Source organism: Littorina saxatilis, linkage group LG17, assembly GCF_037325665.1.
Source record: "Littorina saxatilis isolate snail1 linkage group LG17, US_GU_Lsax_2.0, whole genome shotgun sequence".
Taxonomy (NCBI): Eukaryota; Metazoa; Mollusca; class Gastropoda; order Littorinimorpha; family Littorinidae; genus Littorina; species Littorina saxatilis.
In genome coordinates, this window is record NC_090261.1 from 6,015,664 (window position 1) to 6,035,663 (window position 20,000).

At 42.8% G+C, this 20,000-nt stretch overlaps 1 protein-coding gene across 3 annotated transcripts in view; it reads left to right on the forward strand.

Moving 5' to 3' along the window:
- The window catches only part of LOC138952443 (solute carrier organic anion transporter family member 4A1-like), a 44,878-nt gene that overhangs the window by 16,217 nt on the left and 8,661 nt on the right, over positions 1–20,000 (forward strand). For all 3 annotated transcript variants that reach the window (XM_070324114.1, XM_070324116.1, XM_070324115.1), the window contains exons 4-8: positions 34–154; positions 4,300–4,492; positions 5,031–5,249; positions 18,455–18,560; positions 18,984–19,105. In XM_070324114.1, coding sequence (XP_070180215.1) covers positions 34–154; positions 4,300–4,492; positions 5,031–5,249; positions 18,455–18,560; positions 18,984–19,105 — 761 coding nt within the window. The remainder of the gene's footprint in view (positions 1–33; positions 155–4,299; positions 4,493–5,030; positions 5,250–18,454; positions 18,561–18,983; positions 19,106–20,000) is intronic.

Below are 20,000 nucleotides of genomic sequence, written 5' to 3' on the forward strand. Positions count from 1 at the left end.
TTTGGAACACTTTTCTATGTCTTTGTGTACCAGATGGCTGCAGAAACTTGCCAACATCAAGGTCTTCGTGTTCCTGGTGGTCCTGCTCTGTCTTGTGGAAGGATTCGCCGTCAACGGTATTGCCAGCGCTTCCCTTGTTCACCTGGAAAAACAGGTACATTTGCTTGACTTTTGTTGAAATACTTCTTTGGTGGTATTGTATTTGCAGTCTCTGTGGGCTTGTCTTTCTCTCCCTCCCTCCCTCTCTTTGTCTCTCTCTCCCCTCTAGCTGTCTCTCTCTCTCTCTCTCTTTGTCTCTTTCTCCCTCCCTCTCTCTCTTTCTCCAGGCGGGGACGTAGCTCAGTTGGTAGCGCGCTGGCTTTGTAGCCAGTTGGTCGCTATCAGCGTAGGTTCGATCCCCACGTTCGGCGAGAGATTTATTTCTCGGAGTCAACTTTGTGCAGACTCTCTTCGGTGTCCGAACACCCCCGTGTGCACACATGCGCACGAAAAAGATCCCACGTTCACAGCGAAAGTCTCAGGGCTTGGAAAACACGAAGACACGCATGCATCATCTCTCGTCTCTGATTATCATGATCGTATTTCGATACTTTGACGAGACAAACCCAATGCTGGTGTGTCGAAGAAGACAGCCACAGCGGGCTTGTTCGAATCAAAGTATCACACCATATCTTCAGCGTATTACCAATACCTGTCCCAATATAGATCAGTTGGTCTAAGAGGACGTTAAACCCTAATAGTCAGTCAGTCTCTTTCTCCCTCCCTCCCTCTCTCTCTCTCTCTCTCTCCCCCCCCCCCCCTCTCTCTCTCGTCCCCTCTCTCTCTTTGTCTCTCTCTCACTCCCTGTCTCTCTCTCCCCCTCCCCCTCCCTCTCCCCCTCCCTCTCTCTCTCCCCCTCCCTCTCTCTCTCCCCCTCCCTCTCTCTACCTCTTTCTCTCATAAGTGTTTCTGTAAAAACAGCTGATTAGACATCTGAGTTTCGTTTACAGAACTTACAGCCCTTGATATTGTGTTCTCTGTCCATTGAAGGCTGCTGACATGGCGAATGTTGTGTGTTGACAGTTCTATTGTCTGTCCATTGAAGGCAGCTGACATGGCGAATGTTGTGTGTTGACAGTTCTATTGTCTGTCCATTGAAGGCTGTTGACATGGCGAATGTTGTGTGTTGACAGTTCTATTGCCTGTCCATTGAAGGCAGCTGACATGGCGAATGTTGTGTGTTGACAGTTCTATTGTCTGTCCATTGAAGGCTGTTGACATGGCGAATGTTGTGTGTTGACAGTTCTATTGTCTGTCCATTGAAGGCAGCTGACATGGCGAATGTTGTGTGTTGACAGTTCTATTGTCTGTCCATTGAAGGCAGCTGACATGGCGAATGTTGTGTGTTGACAGTTCTATTGTCTGTCCATTGAAGGCTGTTGACATGGCGAATGTTGTGTGTTGACAGTTCTATTGTCTGTCCATTGAAGGCTGTTGACATGGCGAATGTTGTGTGTTGACAGTTCTATTGTCTGTCCATTGAAGGCAGCTGACATGGCGAATGTTGTGTGTTGACAGTTCTATTGTCTTTCCATTGAAGGCAGCTGACATGGCGAATGTTGTGTGTTGACAGTTCTATTGTCTGTCCATTGAAGGCTGTTGACATGGCGAATGTTGTGTGTTGACAGTTCTATTGTCTGTCCATTGAAGGCAGCTGACATGGCGAATGTTGTGTGTTGACAGTTCTATTGTCTGTCCATTGAAGGCAGCTGACATGGCGAATGTTGTGTGTTGACATGGCGAATGTTGTGTGTTGACATGGCGAATGTTGTGTGTTGACAGTTCTATTGTCTGTCCATTGAAGGCTGTTGACATGGCGAATGTTGTGTGTTGACAGTTCTATTGTCTGTCCATTGAAGGCTGTTGACATGGCGAATGTTGTGTGTTGACAGATCTATTGTCTGTCCATTGAAGGCTGCTGACATGGCGAATGTTGCGTGTTGACAGTTCTATTGTCTGTCCATTGAAGGCTGTTGACATGGCGAATGTTGCGTGTTGACAGTTCTATTGTCTGTCCATTGAAGGCTGTTGACATGGCGAATGTTGTGTTGACAGTTCTATTGTCTGTCCATTGAAGGCCGTTGACATGGCGAATGTTGCGTGTTGACAGTTCTATTGTCTGTCCATTGAAGGCTGTTGACATGGCGAATGTTGTGTGTTGACATGGCGAATGTTGCGTGTTGACAGTTCTATTGTCTGTCCATTGAAGGCTGCTGACATGGCGAATGTTGTGTGTTGACAGTTCTATTGTCTGTCCATTGAAGGCTGTTGACATGGCGAATGTTGTGTGTTGACAGTTCTATTGTCTGTCCATTGAAGGCTGTTGACATGGCGAATGTTGTGTGTTGACATGGCGAATGTTGTGTTGACAGTTCTATTGTCTGTCCCTTGAAGGCTGCTGACATGGCAAATGTTGTGTGTTGACAGTTCTATTGTCTGTCCATTGAAGGCTGTTGACATGGCGAATGTTGTATGTTGTCAGTTCTATTGTCTGTCCATTGAAGGCTGTTGACATGGCGAATGTTGTGTGTTGACAGTTCTATTGTCTGTCCATTGAAGGCTGCTGACATGGCGAATGTTGTGTGTTGACAGTTCTATTGTCTGTCCATTGAAGGCTGCTGACATGGCGAATGTTGTGTGTTGACAGTTCTATTGTCTGTCCATTGAAGGCAGCTGACATGGCGAATGTTGTGTGTTGACAGTTCTATTGTCTGTCCATTGAAGGCAGCTGACATGGCGAATGTTGTGTGTTGACATGGCGAATGTTGTGTGTTGACATGGCGAATGTTGTGTGTTGACAGTTCTATTGTCTGTCCATTGAAGGCTGTTGACATGGCGAATGTTGTGTGTTGACAGTTCTATTGTCTGTCCATTGAAGGCTGTTGACATGGCGAATGTTGTGTGTTGACAGATCTATTGTCTGTCCATTGAAGGCTGCTGACATGGCGAATGTTGCGTGTTGACAGTTCTATTGTCTGTCCATTGAAGGCTGTTGACATGGCGAATGTTGCGTGTTGACAGTTCTATTGTCTGTCCATTGAAGGCTGTTGACATGGCGAATGTTGTGTTGACAGTTCTATTGTCTGTCCATTGAAGGCCGTTGACATGGCGAATGTTGCGTGTTGACAGTTCTATTGTCTGTCCATTGAAGGCTGTTGACATGGCGAATGTTGTGTGTTGACATGGCGAATGTTGCGTGTTGACAGTTCTATTGTCTGTCCATTGAAGGCTGCTGACATGGCGAATGTTGTGTGTTGACAGTTCTATTGTCTGTCCATTGAAGGCTGCTGACATGGCGAATGTTGTGTGTTGACAGTTCTATTGTCTGTCCATTGAAGGCTGTTGACATGGCGAATGTTGTGTGTTGACAGTTCTATTGTCTGTCCATTGAAGGCTGTTGACATGGCGAATGTTGTGTGTTGACATGGCGAATGTTGTGTTGACAGTTCTATTGTCTGTCCCTTGAAGGCTGCTGACATGGCGAATGTTGTGTGTTGACAGTTCTATTGTCTGTCCATTGAAGGCTGTTGACATGGCGAATGTTGTATGTTGTCAGTTCTATTGTCTGTCCATTGAAGGCTGTTGACATGGCGAATGTTGTGTGTTGACAGTTCTATTGTCTGTCCATTGAAGGCTGTTGACATGGCGAATGTTGTGTGTTGACAGTTCTATTGTCTGTCCATTGAAGGCTGTTGACATGGCGAATGTTGTGTGATGACAGTTCTATTGTCTGTCCATTGAAGGCTGCTGACATGGCGAATGTTGTGTGATGACAGTTCTATTGTCTGTCCATTGAAGGCTGCTGACATGGCGAATGTTGTGTGTTGACAGTTCTATTGTCTGTCCATTGAAGGCTGTTGACATGGCGAATGTTGTGTGTTGACATGGCGAATGTTGTGTGATGACAGTTCTATTGTCTGTCCATTGAAGGCTGCTGACATGGCGAATGTTGTGTGATGACAGTTCTATTGTCTGTCCATTGAAGGCTGCTGACATGGCGAATGTTGTGTGTTGACAGTTCTATTGTCTGTCCATTGAAGGCTGTTGACATGGCGAATGTTGTGTGATGACAGTTCTATTGTCTGTCCATTGAAGGCTGTTGACATGGCGAATGTTGTGTGTTGACAGTTCTATTGTCTGTCCATTGAAGGCTGCTGACATGGCGAATGTTGTGTGTTGACAGTTCTATTGTCTGTCCATTGAAGGCTGTTGACATGGCGAATGTTGTGTGTTGACATGGCGAATGTTGTGTGTTGACAGTTCGGCTTGACGTCCACCCGGTCAGCTCTGATCAGCTCGTCACAGGACATCGGGGCGCTGGTGGTGGTGCTGTTTGTCAGTTTCCTTGGCAACCGCTTCAACAAGCCCCACTGGGTTGCCATGGGATCCCTCATCATGGCTGTGGGCTCTCTGCTCTTCATTGTGCCCCACCTCGCCACCGGCGCCTCACCTTGTAGGTCCTTGTTGTTGTTGTTGTTGTTGTTGTGGTTGTGGTTGTTGTTGTTCTTGTTGTTCTTGTTGTTCTTGCTCTTGTTGTTTTTGCTCTTCTTGTTCTTATATTTGTTGTTCTTGTTGAAATGCGCATTCTGAAGGTTACTTTTCAGTCAAGGATACAACAACAAAAATCATTACGGGTTGAAAATGTCAGAGTATACAAGACTTTTGTTTCTCAAGTGTGTTCTGAAATTGAGGTATATTTAGTGTTAAACAACGCCTTTTATTAATAGTAACTCTTTTTCTTTTCTGCTCCTGTCCGTATCCTTCCGCGCCCCTCCAATCCTCACACTTTCTATGTATCGAGCCTAAACTGTCTTTTCCTATACGTTTATTTTGTTAATCCCGTTCTACTTTTAGTTTTTCTCTGCCTCTTTTTTCATGTTTTTTTTCCTCGGTCAACCCCCTCCCCCTCTCCCCCCTCCCCTTCTAAGCTTCCTCCTTCACCTCCTGCATGTAGATTCTACATCTTCGTTTTCTGCTTCTCCCACCAACAGCCGGCAGCGGTCCTCCCCCCACCGGTCTGTGCGACCTGTCGTCCGGGGGGTCGGCCGGGTCCGGAGAGTCGGAGAGCGAGGTGAAGAGCCTGTCCAGCTACCTGGGCGTGTTCATGGTGGCCAACATGGTGCACGGGGTGGGCTTCACCCCCATGTTCACCCTGGGCACCGTCTACATCGACGAGAACGAGGAGCACTCCATGGCTGCCGTCTATGTCGGTCAGTCACTAGATTTCATACGTGTAATGGTGTAGGGGTGTGAATGAGAGTGACAATAAACACATATATTTGGTTTAAACAGTCTTTATTCACACACATTTGAGACCAAGGGTAGGATGGAAGGTGGCGAGAGAGGTGAAGGGAGGGGTAATGTTTACAGTGCCGTGAGCAGTATACCCACCAATTGTTTTAGCTCACAACCAGAACATGTTCTCCAAGCATGTCCCCTCCTCGACCAACTGCGGATCCAGACATGGCCTGACCAAACAGATCTGAGGACCAAAATGTGGGGAGCACTGGAGGACCTGGAAAGAACGTCCATGTTCATGGCATCCTCCAGATTCCGAGTCTGACACAACCGTCGTACGAAGAAGAACTCAACTCAACTCAACTCAAATTTTATTGGCTTCAATTTTCATAGAAGAATTTGTCTTGCGCTTGGGAGAAAGTAAGAGTATAACATATAAAAACAGCATTCATATCACATTTCATGTATCACACACAGTAATCACTAGTATAAGCCTACAATTATCACATTTGTACCTGTATCATACATGCAAATAAATAGCATCACATTTCCACGTATCACACACAATATATACATTACATAACATACAGCAAGCTTCCATCTCCCGCGCCCCCCCCCCCTCCCACACATACATATCCTCGCACGTGCGTCGACTCCATACAAATGACATCATCAGTCCATTAAATAAAATGCACAATGACTAGTAGTGGGTACATGATACTTAATACGTGCTCAACTAGACCTGCTAACTAGAATAATAACAGAAACAAAAACAAGGACTGGGCACAACATTTACACGTGTGTGACCTACTTACATCAGGTGCCTGTGATCTATAAATAACAATGATTGCGTTTAAAGTAAAACATGAATAATGCCGATGTTTACTAACAATGAATACATAACAACTAAGATAAGAATGTATGTGCTTTCATAATATGATTATTTTATAAAACACAGTGGGGAAATTTGGAAAATAATTTTTATACGAAACTGCGCACATCGAGTCGAGCTCTGTAGCGTGTGTGTTCGGAGGCAGGAGACACACATGGCTGTGGATATTAATTGTTCGGTGGATTAAAAAGGATACCCCGACTTCGGCAGGGCAGAAGGAGGTACAAGACGGTGTGCTGTATTGCTGTGTGTGTGTGTGTGCTGTGCAGACATTCTGTGTTATGTGCATGTTCTATTCTCGTCTGGCCTATTGTGTACAAGGGGAGGTCACTTCCGCCTTATAAACAAACACATGTGGAGACCCACAGAAATACCATAGCATCGTAATGAAAGAGGGCAAAAATACTGATAACAGCAAGGTAAGACAGGTCTAGGACATTATTTCTAGGACTGACTAAGCAATAGAACAACATCATGATCTTCATAAGCAAATGATAGTGAGAACAAAACAAAATTCTTACTCTTCTGACTGCTCCCAGTGATTGACATTCAAAACATCCATCCTGTTCTATTCTAAATAGTTGTAAAAAAACTTCATAAGAATAATATTAAACATACATACTTAATTTGTTTAAACATAATTCTAGTGTAAAAGTATACTTTATAAGTTGTGGAGATAATTTTAAAACATGAAGATAAAAAACACAACAATAACATGACAACATTAGAGTACAATGCATTCCTAGCTAGCTCTGAGGAAAACACCATTGTACATTTTTCAGTTTCACATGCATGCACTAAGTGGTATCATTAAGAACTGAGATGGCGGATGGAATAAACGACTTCCGCATGCGAGAGGTTCTACACTTTGCAGCTCTGTATCTACGCCTAGATGGCATGAGTGCAAACTGATCATGCAGGGGGTGCGATTCATCTTCAACGACCTTTCGTGCTTTTGTGGCTGTTCTCTTATGCACCAGAAGAAGAAGAAGAAGTTTTAGCTCAGGCACCGTTCTATACAGAACAATGCATGCACCCCTCATTCAAGGAAACTGCAACGTGCTATTCTGGCCACCTGTCTGACTTGTGTCCTCACCTTCAAGGCAGACTGATACGAAGAGGTGTAATTTACACCCTAGCGGCTAAGGCAAATTCAAATGCTCGTCTCAAAACTATCTTGTAGCCCAATGCTGGGAAAGTCGGGTTGCGTCCTCCCAGTGGAAAGCTAGCAGCAACAAGAGTCGCGCTACCAAGGTGTGTGCGTGTTTAGGTGTAATCAGCCACCTGCACTTATGGCAGAATGACCAAGGTCTTTTACGTGCCACTGTGGTAACACGGGGCTGGGACATGGAATCTGTCTCCGCTGAGTCTGCACATTAAGTTGACCCGTGTCCGGCCCTACCTGCGACCTTAAGATCACAAGTCCAGTGCTCTAGCTACTAACTGAATGGGTATAGGTTTGGGAGTGTGGATGCGAGTGACAGTGAACACAGTATCTTTCTGTCAGGGTTTCTTGGATTGTTCTGTTTGACCGGGTCACAGTGGGTCAGGCTGCCCATAGCTAACATGGATATTTATATGATACATCTAGGGCTCTTCAGTCATCCTCTTTTGGCTGTGGCTGAGCCGAGTGGCAGGTTTTTTTGTGTGTGGGATGGGGGGGGTAGAGGGAGGGGAGAGGGCAGAGTGTCACTCAACGATAATGTGTGTCGTACCTGTTGTGCAAGAGCTGCAACGGGACTCAGAGAAAAAGAAAGAAAACATAAATAAGCACACACACACGCATTCACGCTCGCACACACACACACACACACACACACACACACACACACACACACACACACACACACACACACACACCTTCCCAGCCCCTCCTCTTCTGTCTACACTCTTTGGTTAATATCATTGCACACCTCAGAAGAAGAAACAAAATAAGTGTATCATACATGTGTTTCCAAAGACTGTTTTGTAATCGCCCTTTGTGTCGATACGTGTCTTGCACAGCAAAAAAAAAAAAGGGAGAGAAAAAAAGAAAAAAAAAATCATTTTTTGAAACATAGATGTTGCGTCGGTGAAAAGCATTTATTGATACCCGTTGAGAACGCACTTACCCAGCCGAGGAGTGATACTCCTCGTGATAAAAAAACAAGTCGCGTAAGGCGAAAATACAATATTTAGTCAAGTAGCTGTCGAACTCACAGAATGAAACTGAACGCAGCAAGACCGTATACTCGTAGCATCGTCACTCCACCGCCCGTGGCAAAGGCAGTGCCCGTGGAATTGACAAGAAGAGCGGGGTATTCGTTGCGCTAAGAAGGATAGCACGCTTTTCTGTACCTCTCTTCGTTTTAACTTTCTGAGCGTGTTTTTAATCCAAACATATCATATCTATATATTTTTGGAATCAGGAACCGACAAGGAATACGATGAAAGTGTTTTTAAATTGATTTCGAAAAAAAAAATTTGATAATAATTTTTATATATTTAATTTTCAGAGCTTGTTTTTAATCCAAATATAACATATTGATATGTTTTTGGAATCAGCAAATGATGGAGAATAAGATAAACGTAAATTTGGATCGTTTTATAAATTTTTAATTTTTTTTACAATTTTCAGATTTTTAATGACCAAAGTCATTAATTAATTTTTAAGCCACCAAGCTGAAATGCAATACCGAACCCCGGGCTTCGTCGAAGAGTACTTGACCAAAATTTCAACCAATTTGGTTGAAAAATGAGGGCGTGACAGTGCCGCCTCAACTTTCACGAAAAGCCGGATATGACGTCATCAAAGACATTTATCAAAAAATGAAAAAAACGTTCGGGGATTTCATACCCAGGAACTCTCATGTCAAATTTCATAAAGATCGGTCCAGTAGTTTAGTCTGAATCGCTCTACACACACACACACACACACAGACACACACACAGACACACACACGCACACACGCACATACACCACGACCCTCGTTTCGATTCCCCCTCGATGTTAAAATATTTAGTCAAAACTTGACTAAATATAAAAATCATAAAGAGATATAATTATAAGGGGGTACAAAGACTCGTCTGCACTCTTCGTATGTCAAACAATTTAAACTCTGCATGGGTGACTCCAGTCCTGCCCTTTTTATATTTAGTCAAGTTTTGACTAAATATTTTAACATCGAGGGGGAATCGAAACGAGGGTCGTGGTGTATGTGCGTATGTGTGTGCGTGCGTGTGTGTGTGTGTGTGTGTAGAGCGATTCAGACTAAACTACTGGACCGATCTTTATGAAATTTGACATGAGAGTTCCTGGGTATGAAATCCCCGAACGTTTTTTTCATTTTTTTGATAAATGTCTTTGATGACGTCATATCCGGCTTTTCGTGAAAGTTGAGGCGGCACTGTCACGCCCTCATTTTTCAACCAAATTGGTTGAAATTTTGGTCAAGTACTCTTCAACGAAGCCCGGGGTTCGGTATTGCATTTCAGCTTGGTGGCTTAAAAATTAATTAATGACTTTGGTCATTAAAAATCTGAAAATTGTAAAAAAAAATAAAAATTTATAAAACGATCCAAATTTACGTTTATCTTATTCTCCATCATTTGCTGATTCCAAAAACATATAAATATGTTATATTCGGATTAAAAACAAGCTCTGAAAATTAAATATATAAAAATTATTATCAAAATTAAAATGTCGAAATCAATTTAAAAACACTTTCATCTTATTCCTTGTCGGTTCCTGATTCCAAAAATATATAGATATGATATGTTTGGATTAAAAACACGCTCAGAAAGTTAAAACAAAGAGAGGTACAGAAAAGGGTGCTATCCTTCTCAGCGCAACGAATACCCCGCTCTTCTTGTCAATTCCACGTGTTCTGTAAGTTCGACAGCTACTTGACTAAATATTGTATTTTCGCCTTACGCGACTTGTTATATTTAGTCAAGTTTTGACTAAATATTTTAACATCGAGGGGGAATCGAAACGAGGGTCGTGGTGTATGTGCGTGTGTGTGTGTGTGTGTGTGTGTGTGTAGAGCGATTCAGACTAAACTACTGGACCGATCTTTATGAAATTTGACATGAGAGTTCCTGGGTATGAAATCCCCGAACGTTTTTTTCATTTTTTTGATAAATGTCTTTGATGACGTCATATCCGGCTTTTCGTGAAAGTTGAGGCGGCACTGTCACGCCCTCATTTTTCAACCAAATTGGTTGAAATTTTGGTCAAGCAATCTTCGACAAAGCCCGGACTTCGGTATTGCATTTCAGCTTGGTGGCTTAAAAATTAATTAATGACTTTGGTCATTAAAAATCTGAAAATTGTAAAAAAAAAAAAAAATTTATAAAACGATCCAAATTTACGTTTATCTTATTCTCCATCATTTGCTGATCCAAAAACATATAAATATGTTTTATCCTACATACGTGAGAGAGACACCCGTGAGATAATAATCGTTCAAATCACACGTGTGTGTATCATGTAAATGAGGTCATGTCAAGCAAGTCTGGCAGGGACCTGTTTTTCCACTGCTCATGATGCCAAAGTCACCGAGACAAACGTCATTATAGAAAAAAAAATTGCGCTCGCTAATTACCCTCGATGAATTTTTTGAACTAACACGTCACGCCACACTTTCAGAGTGACGTTTCTTTGCTTTGACGTAATAGATTGCACGAGGCTTTAGAAGAGATCGAGGTTCCAAAACAAGCGTCTTCAATTTAGCTGCCCCGAATGCAGGACATTTTCAGTAAAATACACGTAAGTACAGTATGTAGGATAAACAGAATACTACATGGCTTGCTGTGTCGTACCAGATTTACACTCGTTGCTTTTTCAAATAGTGAACAGCTCGCTTTCGCTCGCAGTTCAATATTTAAAAAAACAACTCGTGTAAATCTGGTACGACACAGCAAGCCATGTAGTATTCTCTATATATTCGGATTAAAAACAAGCTCTGAAAATTAAATATATAAAAATTATTATCAAAATTAAATTGTCCAAATCAATTTAAAAACACTTTCATCTTATTCCTTGTCGGTTCCTGATTCCAAAAACATATAGATATGATATGTTTGGATTAAAAACACGCTCAGAAAGTTAAAACAAAGAGAGGTACAGAAAAGCGTGCTATCCTTCTTAGCGCAACTACTGTGAGTTCGACAGCTACTTGACTAAATATTGTATTTTCGCCTTACGCGACTTGTTAACTTTATTCCCCGGTGTGTGTGTGTGTGTGTGTGTGTGTGTGTGTGTGTGTGTGTGGGTGGGTGGGTGTGTGTGTGCGTGTGTGTGTGTGTGTGTGTGTATGTGTGTGCGTGTCACACACTTGTCTGTCATCGCGTGTATGTCTGTCATCGCGTGTATGTCTGTCATCGCGTGTATGTCTGTCATCGCGTGTATGTCTGTCATCGCGTGTATGTCTGTCATCGCGTGTATGTCTGTCAGCGAGCAGTCAAGCACAACTGTACTTCAACATTCACGATACTAAAGCCATGGAAAATGTCTTTTCATGTAACTGGTTGGCCATGTTTACATGTGGGTTCGACGTCTCTCAAGCCTTTCTCTTCTGTACAGCCAATGTATACACTGACTGAAAGGTGTTTCCATGGGTGTCTTTTATATGCTTGTAAGCGTTTGGCTAACTTGAACGAGTCAAAAATAATACCTTTAGGACGTAAGAACACTTTACTCATGTACACCTTAACTTCACGAAAGAATGATTCATGTGTATTAAAAAATTGCGGAGAGAGAGAGAGAGAGAGAGAGAGAGAGAGACAGAGACAGAGACAGAGAGAGACAGAGACAGAGAGAGACAGAGAGAGGGTTATTTACCAGTCTGTCATGAACTAAAATGAGAAACATTTCAGTGTTTCGCTTTTGAATGAGGGACAAATGCATGTGGCTTGAAAGCTGAGGTATGTCTTCAGAATTATCTGCGAAAATGTTTAAGGTCTAACTCGCAGATTTGCAGCAGTAAACCCCCATGTGCGTGCTTCTTCTACGATTTAACATCCATTTTTCTCTCTCGTTTAAATGATGATGTAAAATGTGCCAAGGCTGTCACAGTCAAGGGATAACAGCATCCTTCCCCTCAGAGTATAACAGCATCCTTCCCCTCAGAGTATAACAGCATCCTTCCCCTCAGAGCATAACAGCATCCTTCCGATTGGACACATGCCAAACATCTATAGCCGGCCTGGCTGTATCCTCTGGCTTCGGGACATTTTGCTGATCATGTTTTGGGGGCAGATTGACATAGGTGTCAATTACAAAATAAATTCAGCACATAAACAAAAAAACACATCTCACGCTGAACAAAAATAGCCGGAGATGAGTTTTTTGCCATGTGCTCACGAACAAGGATGCTCTTCCTCTATTTACATCACGCCGTGACAGATTTACGGTGTCTAACACGAGAAGGGATCAAGATATCTTTAAGCAGACGCTCGTTGACCAGGGTAGCAGTGTTCAATGCGGTATTTTATGCTCATGTCTTGATCAGTTTAATGTTACCTGTAGCCTTCCCAAGTTTGGCAGCCCAGTGGACATAACTGGACTTGAATGGTCATCGCTGGACTGGCTCATAAATCGGATCGAGCAACTTAATGTCATTTTGGGGGCGGGGATGTAGCTCAGTCTGTAGCGCGCTGGATTTGTATCCAGTTGGCCGCTGTCAGCGTGAGTTCGTCCCCACGTTCGGCGAGAGATTTATTTCTCAGAGTCAACTTTGTGTGCAGACTCTCCTCGGTGTCCGAACACCCCCGTGTGTACACGCAAGCACAAGACCAAGTGCGCACGAAAAAGATCCTGTAATCCATGTCAGAGTTCGGTGGGTTATAGAAACACGAAAATACCGAGCATGCTTCCTCCGAAAACGGCGTATGGCTGCCTAAATGGCGGGGTAAAACACGGTCATACACGTAAAATTCCACTCGTGCAAAAAAAAAACCCACGAGTGTACGTGGGAGTTTCAGAAAATGTAATTTTGGGAAGGGGTGCAACATAAACGGACCCTGAAGAGCATTTTGTTTAGTACCATGTCATGAAATGTAGCACTTGAGCAAAACACTTCGCTGTGACTTTCCGTGCCTTTGGGGCGTTGGCTTTGACCTCTTCTTCAGTATACGTTACCGTACGGACAGAAGAACTTTACCATACAAAAAACACAAATCGGCATGTGTTGAAGTCTGTTTTCCACTGTTTAAAATAAATTAATAAGTGAATGAATACATTAAACAAAATGTATATAAAAAACACGCATACCAACGCGATCACACACGCATCCACACACACGCACACATCAACGCTCACGCACACACGCACGCGCGCGCACACACGCGCGCTCGCACGCACACACACACACACACACACACACACGCACACGCACACACATACTGCATACACACACACACACACACACAGTTGCTCACCACACTTCACTTCAAGGCAAACTGGTGCGGCGCCTCTACAAGCAAACCACTAATTTTGTCATAATGTATTCAAAGTCAAAGTGGTGTTTTTTTAATACATAACTAGAGCGTGTCACTCTTTCTATTAGTTGAAGATCTTAGGTATATAAAGTAGAACGTAGGTATAAAAGTCAGAAAAAGCGCGCCCGGCTTGTTCTCAATCAGAATTGTGATAAAATCTCACTTTACTTTTTCGATTAACGGGATAAGTAGAGCGGGCTAGCTTCTAGCGAGGAAGATGTGAGGCGATAAAAGGGTGAGAGGCCACTAAAAGGCAGGTGTAGCTTTCAGTAAATATACACACCTTGCAATCGTATACCTGTGCGACCCATCCTGTACCTGCCGATGTCACCTCACTTTTTCACCTCCTAAACGATCACGTAATGATGCATGCCTAAATCGTAGATTTGTTGTTTGCTTGTCTGTTGTTGTTTGGTTTTTGAGTCACTTGAGAAAAAGTGACTCTATGTAATCGGTCAGTGTTAGTCTGTCCGGCCGGCCGTCCGGCCGGCCGTCCGGCCGGCCGTCCGTAGACACCACCTTAACGTTGGACTTTTCTCGGAAACTATCAAAGCGATCGGGCTCATATTTTGTTTAGTCGTGACCTCCAATGACCTCTACACTTTAACGATGGTTTCGTTGACCTTTGACCTTTTTCAAGGTCACAGGTCAGCGTCAAAGGAAAAATTAGACATTTTATATCTTTGACAAAGTTCATCGGATGTGATTGAAACTTTGTAGGATTATTCTTTACATCAAAGTATTTACATCTGTAGCCTTTTACGAACGTTATCAGAAAAACAAGGGAGATAACTAGCCTTTTCTGTTCGGCAACACACAACTTAACGTTGGGCTTTTCTCGGAAACTATAAAAGTGACCGGGCTCAAATTTTATGTGAACGTGACTCATTGTGTTGTGAATAGCAATTTCTTCCTGTCCATCTGATGCCTCATATAATATTCAGAACTGCGAAAGTGACTCGATCGAGCGTTTGCTCTTCTTGTTTTCGGTGTGTTTGTTTTTATTGTTTGTTTGTTGCTGTTTTTTTTGCTTTTTTTGGGGGGGGGGGGGAGGGGGGGGGGGCGCAATTTACTTTATCATAGACGGTTATCACTAACGTATAACGGACAAAAAAGACAAGGAAAAAAGTGAAAGAAAGGAAAAAGAAATAAGAAAAAAACCGAGAGAACAATTCATCAGTGTCCGCAGATTGCCTTTCGCCTTTTCCCAGCATTTCTCTATTACACTGCGTGGGTATATTGCTAACACTGGAAGTCTTTGTTTTGATGGTTTACACACACAAGGCGCACACACATCAATACGTGAACAATGAGTTATACTATCACCCACCCCAAAGCCCTAACTGAAAGCAGGCACACAAGACAGCCAACAACTCTAGAACTAGTTTATCCGCCTTACCTTGCAGAACACCGTGTAAATCAACATAGTCCTGGCTTTTACCGAGAATATCAGTACGCTTCCGCATGGACACATACCATGTATCTACATATTGGTCGCTTCCTGTGCAAAGTATTATTCATTTTTTGGGGGGTGGGGTGGGGGGAGGTCAATTATGTTGATCTACGAAATTATTTTAGAAAGAAATTCATTATGCGCAGGAAACAACTATTGTATGGAATTTTGGTATGTGTTTAAGTATAAACATGTTCAAAAGGTGAGGAAAAAACCCTGGTCAGATATGTGGAGGTAAACCCGATCGTTAACAAGGGTAGGAGGACATCTTTAACGAGCAGCAATGAAACAAAACGCAAAGCCAAAAAAAAACCAAGTCGCGTAAGGCGAAAATACTACATTTAGACAAGTAGCTGTCGAACTCACAGAATGAAACTGAACGCAACGCAACGCAGCAAGACCGTAGCATCGTCACTCCACCGCCCGTGGCAAAGGCAGTGCCAGTGGAATAATAATAATAATAATAATAATGGACATTTATTAATCGCCCCTTCTCACAAGAGCTCACGGCGATTTACATATTAATTTCTGCCGTGTGAGATGGAATGTTTTACACAATACATCACGCATTCACATCGGCCAGTAAATCTCAAGCCATTACGGCGAATATTTACTTTTTACGGCCTGTTATTCCAAGTCACACGGGTATTTGGTGGACAATTTTTTTTCTATGCCTAAACAATTTTGCCAGGAAAGACCCTTTTGTCAATCGTGGGATCTTTAACGTGCACACCCCAATGTAGTGTACACGAAGGGACCTCGGTTTTTCGTCTCATCCGAAAGACAAGAAGAGCGCTGAGAAGGATAGCACGCTTTTCTGTAGCTCTCTTCGTTTTAACTTTCTGAGCGTGTTTTTAATCCAAACATATCATATCTATATGTTTTTGGAATCAGGAACCGACAAGGAATAAGATGAAAGTGTTTTTAAATTGATTTCGAAAAAAAATTTTGATAATAATTTTTATATATTTAATTTTCAGAGCTTGTTGTTAATCCAAATAGAACATATTTATATGTTTTTGGAATCAGCAAATGATGGAGAATAAGATAAACGTAAATTTGGATCGTTTTATAAAAACAATAATTTTTTTTACAATTTTGAGATTTTTAATGACCAAAGTCATAAATTAATTTTTAAGCCACCAAGCTGAAATGCAATACCGAAGTCCGAGCTTCGTCGAAGATTACTTGACCAAAATTTCAACCAATTTGGTTGAAAAATGAGGGCGTGACAGTGCCGCCTCAACTTTCACGAAAAGCCGGATATGACGTCATCAAAGACATTTATCGAAAAAATGAAAAAAACGTCTGAGGATATCATACCCAGGAACTCTCATGTCAAATTTCATAAAGATCGGCCCAGTAGTTTAGTCTGAATCGCTCTACACACACACACACGCACAGACAGACACACACACACACATACACCACACCCTCGTCTCGATTCCCCCCTCGAGGGGGGCGTAAGGCGAAAATACAACATTTAGTCAAGCTGTTGAACTCACAGAATGAAACTGAACGCAATGCAATTTTTCAGCAAGATCGTATACTCGTAGCATCGTCAGTCCACCGCTCATGGCAAAGGCAGTCTTCTTCTTCTTCGTCGTTCACTATTTTGTGATTTGCGTGATGCAGCGCTTTTTGGCACCCAGGGGGTCCCGCATCTCCGGCTTCGGCCATGGACGTTGATCAGGGGTCCCTCCCTTAGACCAATTGCCTTCCTGGGCTGTTGAGCTTGGTCTGCCCGTGGTTTTATTTCGGAGTTTTCCTTCTCCTAGACTGGTTACCTACCATGGTTGTCGAGTCCAGTCTACCCGTTTGGAGGTTGCTGAGATGACCGCTTGTGTCCTTGGGCCTCTAGCTGTGCCGTCACACCGGTACTATCCAGCACATCTCCGTCTTTACCAGAGCCCCGTTAGCCAGCAACCAACCCGTCCGCCATGGGAGAACCCTACCGGTGTACTTCTCACAATGAAAAAACACCCCCACGTTTTAGGGACAGTGAAATTTCAGCGATTTTCTTCCGACGGCATAGCTTGGTTCTGTTTCACCACCATACCACGATGAGGAGGGGATGGTCTTTATGGTGGGCAAAGGCAGTGAAATTGAAAAGAAGAGCGGGGTAGTAGTTGCGCTGGGAAGGATAGCACGCTTTTCTGTACCTCTCTTCCTTTTAACTTTCTGAGCGTGTTTTTAATCCAAACATATCATATCTATATGTTTTTGGCATCAGGAACCGACAAGGAATAAGATGAAAGTAATTTTGGATCATTTTATAAAAAAAATAATTTTATTTACAATTTTCAGATTTTTAATGACCAAAGTCATTAATTAATTTTTAAGCCTACATGCTGAAATGCAATACAGTAGTCCGGCCGTCGTCGAAGATTGCTTGGCCAAAATTTCAATCAATTTGATTGAAAAATGAAGGTGTGACAGTGCCGCCTCAACTTTTACAAAAAGCCGGATATGACGTCATAAAGGACATTTATCGAAAAAAAAGAAAAAAACGTCTGGGGATATCATACCCAGGAACTCTCATGAAAAATTTCATAAAGATCGGTAGAGCAGTTTACTCTGAATCGCTCTACACACACACGCACAGACAGACAGACTGACACACACACACACACACACACACACACACACACACACGCACACACACACACACACATACACACACACACACACACACACACACACACACACACACACACATACATACACTACGACCCTCGTCTCGATTCCCGCTCTATGTTAAAACTTGACTAAATGTAAAAAGAGTTAGTTTAACTGTAGACAAAAGCGAAACAATCAAAACAACGTCGACTTAATAGTCTTTGTAGGGGGCGAAGATACAGATAATCAGATAATCTAAACAACGTCGACTGAAGGGTCTTTGTAGGGGGCAAAGATACAGATAATCAGACAATCTAAACAACGTCGACTGAAGGGTCTTTGTAGGGGGCAAAGATACAGATAAACAGACAATCTAAACAACGTCGACTGAAGGGTCTTTGTAGGGGGCAAAGATACAGATAATCAGATAATCTAAACAACGTCGACTGAAGGGTCTTTGTAGGGGGCAAAGATACAGATAATCAGACAATCTAAACAACGTCGACTTAATAGTCTTTGTAGGGGGCAAAGATACAGATAATCAGATAATCTAAACAACGTCGACTTAATGGTCTTTGTAGGGGGCGAAGATACAGATAATCAGACAATCTAAACAAAGGGGATGGGAGGGGAGGGGAGGGGAGGGGAGGGGAGGGGAGGGGAGGGGGGGTCTTAAGAGGGGGGTTCCACTGTACTGTATTTTCAAATGAGTACCGTGTTTTTCTGTTCAGGCTTCACGTACGCGGCGGCTGCTGTGGGTGTGGCGATGGGTTTCTTCGTCGGGGGGCAGCTCACGGAGAAGTATTATGTTGACTTCGACTCTGTCGACCAGGACACGTACGTACACAATACGGTCCAATCCCCACACCCTCTTGTCTGTCTGTCTGTAAGAGCCATCATCATTTTCAGTGTCCTTCAAGTGGCATCGTCATTTTCACTGTGACATCAAAATTTCAGGATTATTCAAGTAAAATCATCATTTTTAGTGTCGATCAAGTGGCATCATGTATTTCAAGTGACATCATCATTCTTAGTGTTATTCAAGCGACATCGCGATTTTCAGTGTAATCATCATTTTCAGTGTTATTCAAGTAAAAAGTGACAAACATTATTTTCAGTGTTATTTAAGTTACATCCTCATTTTCAGGGTTATATAAGTGACATAATTGTCAATGTTATTCTAGTGACATCCTCATTTTCAGTGTTATTCAAGTGACATCATCATGTTGAGTGTCATTGAGCGTGATTGGTTGATTACAGGCTGACGTTCGGACCACGAGACCCTCAGTGGGTGGGGGCGTGGTGGTTGGGTTTCATCCCGTCCTGTATCTGCTTCGTTCTGCTGGCCGCCCTCATCTATGGCTTTCCCAGGTCTCTGCCAAGTGAGTCGAAATATAAAAATAATAATAATAAGGATACTTTTATGGCGCAAATTTTAAAGTAGTTCTGAGCGCCTTACAAAATATGTACACCAAACACACAATTCTGTGCACAATGCCAATTCGAATGTTAATATTTCTTGAAGTAAACTTATACGATTTTACAAAATTATCTACTTAAAAAGTCATACACACACAGACACGCACGCACGCACGCACGCACGCACGCACGCACGAACGTACGTACGCACGCACGCACGCACGCACGCACGCACGCACGCACGCACGCACACACGCACGCACGCACGCACACACACACGCACGCACGCACGCACACACACACACACACACAGACACGCACCCACGCACGCACGCACGCACACACACACACACACACACACACACACACACACACACACACACACACACACACACACACACACGTATTCAAAAAATATTGCATTCAAACTGTTAGGGTTATGTTTTTGTTTTTGTTGTTGTTGTAACTTTTACATGTTTCACCATTTTAATCCAGTCTATCCTATCATTATTGAGAATTTTGCCCCTGGCTTCAAACAGGTTTTATGTGTTCCCAGCACATAAAGTCACGACAAATCATATATCAATGTAAAGGTAATAAAGTGACTAATCGGGGAAAAAACATGTTAGATGTTTTAATTATCTCTTCTTGACTGGGCCTGACGACAATTATTGCCGTTGGTTGCAAAATAAGGGTTACTGAAACCAATGTGTTATTTCTGTCAACTTGAAATGGAGCAATTATAAAATAGAAGTTCACAGTGACACTTAAAGAAATATTATTTCTCTGTGGGGAAGCCTACTTGTTATGCAAATTTTGTGATAATACACGTTTACGATATAAAACAGGAGCGAGATG